The following is a 3,403-nucleotide window of genomic DNA, read 5'->3' as shown; positions in this document are numbered from 1 at the left end:
ACTAGTTGGCCAAAATCAATTGACATGATTTCCATATGAATTGCCATAACAACAACAGTGCTAACCTATATATTGCAGCTCGCTCGCGGTTCGTGGTACGAATGTTGGCCACCCAAATACGCAAATGTATCTCCGTGATCGATCAAACATGGGCTCCCGCCCGTAGTCATTAGTAACCGCTTACGGACTCCACTTGGAGGCCGTAGAGCCAAACTAACCTAAGCCAATTCGAAAGACGGAGTGTTGGCCAGAAATCAGTTGGGCAACAGCGAGCCAAGGAGCTGGGACGCACCGCGCAAATCCAGAGGATTCCAGAGGACTGACTCTAGACTCCAGACTCAAGACTCCAGATACCAGATTCCACACAAGTGTAGTCAAGGGCCTACACTCGGCGAAAAGATGTGCGACTGCGGCTGCTATTCGTACTGTCTGCACGACAGCTCCTGCTACAGCCACTACCACTCGCATTCGCACTCGCACTCGCATCACTGCTGTGCGGGCTACAAGTATCTCAAGTGCCTCTGTCGCTACTATCGCCACGGGCACTGCACCTGCTCCTGCTGGCGGCGGAAATGCTACCTGCTCTAAGGAGGATGACGACGAGGACGGCCCCTTCCCAGGATCAGGGCCTGGATCTGGACGCGGCCAGATGAGGCACACAGCTCAACACAACACCACACAAATCACAACTCAAACAACGCAAATCAGCAAAGAAATCACACGATAAAGTCCTTTAAGCAGTTGCATAACACTTGGCTGCATCCAATCGAGCAGGAGTGAAAAGTGGGAAATGGAAAATGGAAAACGGTATGGGGAGGTGGGAAACCGGAGGGGAGAGGAGCAAACAACTAGCGTGCATACGGGTCGTATGTGCAACGTTTTCAGTTGTCGTGTGAGTGAGTGTGCGTGTGACTCTGACTGTGACTGTAACTGCGAGTGAAAACGGTTCAAGGATGTGGCCAACCCAGTTATCGACTGCGTTTTGCATTTCGCATCTGCAAAGTCCCCATTCACACCCCAGAACACACCTAAACCCAGTGAAGCAACTCGAATTAGTGCGTAAGTTTTACTTCACACCCCACAGTACACCCTCGATTACTCCCACAACACATCGTTATCGAACTAAATACATCCAATGTTAGAGCGTAGTGCGTTCCGATCGACGTTCGGGATTTCGCCATATTTGTAACGTTCCAATCCAACAATAATCCAAAAATAAAGTTTTACTCCAACACCACTAAGATATGGTTTTCCTTATGAAGGGGGATTAATTGATTTCTAAAATCGATAGCACATATATCGATTATCCACCATGAAAACCACAAACGCAACCCTGCTCAAACGGATAAGATAACCTATTGCAAACGCATAATTTTACGTTGGCTACCTTATGCTGAACCCAAGTTCACTTGCCCTAATTATCATCCCCCAATCCTGGCATTAATCTGAATTATGACCATTAGAGTCGCCCTAATGCCACATAATATCTTCGCAGGATGGCCCCAACCGTTCCATATTTTCCCCTTCGTAATCATCTTTACCGACTTTGACTTCGATGGGTTTTCTCGTTTGTCGCTTTTTGTTGACATTGCCCAATTGGCCATATGCAAATACCAACAAAGACCCTCTAAGCTGCTATTCCCAGTCCCCTCCCATCTCTCCTCGACAGCTGTTGTCAGTCGGAAAAACGCCACCGGAAAAAAAGTGGAGTCAAAAATGGAAGTCTGGCTGTCATTATGTGCATTGAATTACGTTTATTTGATGGGCCCCGCTCCCCGGAAAATCCTCCCGTCCCGCCGGCAATGATTATCCGCCGTAACGACACCTCTCCGCCCCTCGGCGCCATTAAAGGTGTTCCGGCCGACAAACAAGGTGATTATGGCCGAGCGACTTGCTCCCTGGACTCCGGCTAATGGACTCGCACTCGGTCGGTCAAGTGCGGGAAATTCGGGGGAAATGAGGGGAAAATCGAGGGAAAATCGGCGGAAAAGGTTGGAAGAGAGCAGGCAAAATATACACAAGTGTATTTGTTGTATGTGTAGGGATGTGAAGGGACATCGCGAGCATTTATTTAAATTTTGCATTGCAGGTTCACAAGGACGTGACTGCGAGTGTCGAACAAATTCCTTGCTTTCCCCTCCCCGACTTTTCAAACCCCCACCCCCGGGAGCTGAAAATTTTCCGACTGCCTCATGAATATCAAATGATGACGCAGCATTAACGCAAGGGATGGGACCTGAATGGTGTTTAAAACTGGGAATGGGGGTGTATCAGCCTTGGTATTGGTTTTTGATTATCCTGCACTGCAAGTGGTGGGACTCCAGAGGGTGACATTCCTGTTAACATTTTAATTAACATTTGTTAGCAGATCGTAAAAATTGTTCGGACCTTTGAGGGCTGGTTCGGGTTACTTACCAAGGAAGTCGAAATCGATTTCAGGCCATCAAATAAAACCCGAAAGACCATCTACAAATTAGTAAAGAATAAATAATTAGATTAGAAAAGTTGCTCATTCTAGAAAATAAGAAGATATCCAAAATATATCTGAACAAACTGAAATTATCTTAATATGAAATATAAAATATGTAGGCGAACTTAAAGCGGAGTGTTCCAACTAGTTGCTGCCGAATCCGCAACTAGTATTTTTTGGTACAGTCGCGCTAATGAAGTGCCCGCCCACCGCAGACCATTTTTCACAGGCGCCCACACCCCCTTTCTTCCACCACCTCCCTTCATTCCAACTTTTCCCAGCTTTTTATGACTTCGGCCTCATAAAATTTTCCAGCTGACTAAATTTAAATTGCGCATGCAGAAAAAAAGCACACACTCTCACTGACAACATAAAAGTAAAGCCAACATCAACAAATTGATGGAGGATTTGGGGGGCGGCAGGTGGGCAGCGGAGGGGGCGTGGCTGACGATGAGGACGGCGCTTGACTGCAACAATGTTGCCGCACCATAATTGTCTGGTGCTTAATGCGCTTGTATGCTCGATTACCACTCTGCCTTGCCGCTTCCTCGCGCCCTTTGCATCCCTCTGGCCACTCGGATCAGAAAATTTGCACCGCCCGACCAAAATGAGGAGAAAATATGAATTGTTGTACTTTTTGTGTAGGTCGGAAGAGGATTTCTAGTCGTGTGCTGTGGGCGTGAGGTGGGGCGGTGTGTGTATAAATCTTTTGCACTGTTAAACCCAAAAAAATGAAATCTCACTTCACTTGTGTGGCCTGCGCCCGCCAAGAGTTTATCGATAAATAACCACCTTGTCCAAGCACATTCCATATACTGTATTGATGGTAATTTACGGCATTTTATTTAAAAAATGGCAATAAATGGATCATAGAGGTGATCTATGAAGTAATAAAGCTCCTCCATCAAGTAAGTCTTGACATATTGTTGTCTT

General features: G+C 46.6%; 1 protein-coding gene across 1 annotated transcript; it reads left to right on the top strand.

Moving 5' to 3' along the window:
* Window positions 1-261: 261 nt before the first annotated feature.
* Window positions 262-1,237, top strand: LOC108028093 (uncharacterized). The gene has a single exon (XM_017099741.3). It carries the CDS (start codon window positions 400-402, stop codon window positions 586-588), a length of 189 nt encoding a protein of 62 aa, XP_016955230.1. The 5' UTR covers window positions 262-399; the 3' UTR covers window positions 589-1,237.
* The last annotated feature ends 2,166 nt before the right edge of the window (window positions 1,238-3,403 follow it).

This window comes from Drosophila biarmipes, chromosome 3L, assembly GCF_025231255.1.
Source record: "Drosophila biarmipes strain raj3 chromosome 3L, RU_DBia_V1.1, whole genome shotgun sequence".
Lineage (NCBI taxonomy): Eukaryota > Metazoa > Arthropoda > Insecta > Diptera > Drosophilidae > Drosophila > Drosophila biarmipes.
The sequence above is the reverse complement of the archived record's forward strand: the minus strand, read 5'-3'. Positions and strand labels throughout refer to the sequence as shown.

What these genes read in the sequence shown, in the direction of transcription:
- LOC108028093 (XM_017099741.3), top strand. Translation starts at nt 400, where the DNA reads ATGTGCGACTGCGGCTGCTATTCGTACTGTCTGCACGACAGCTCCTGC.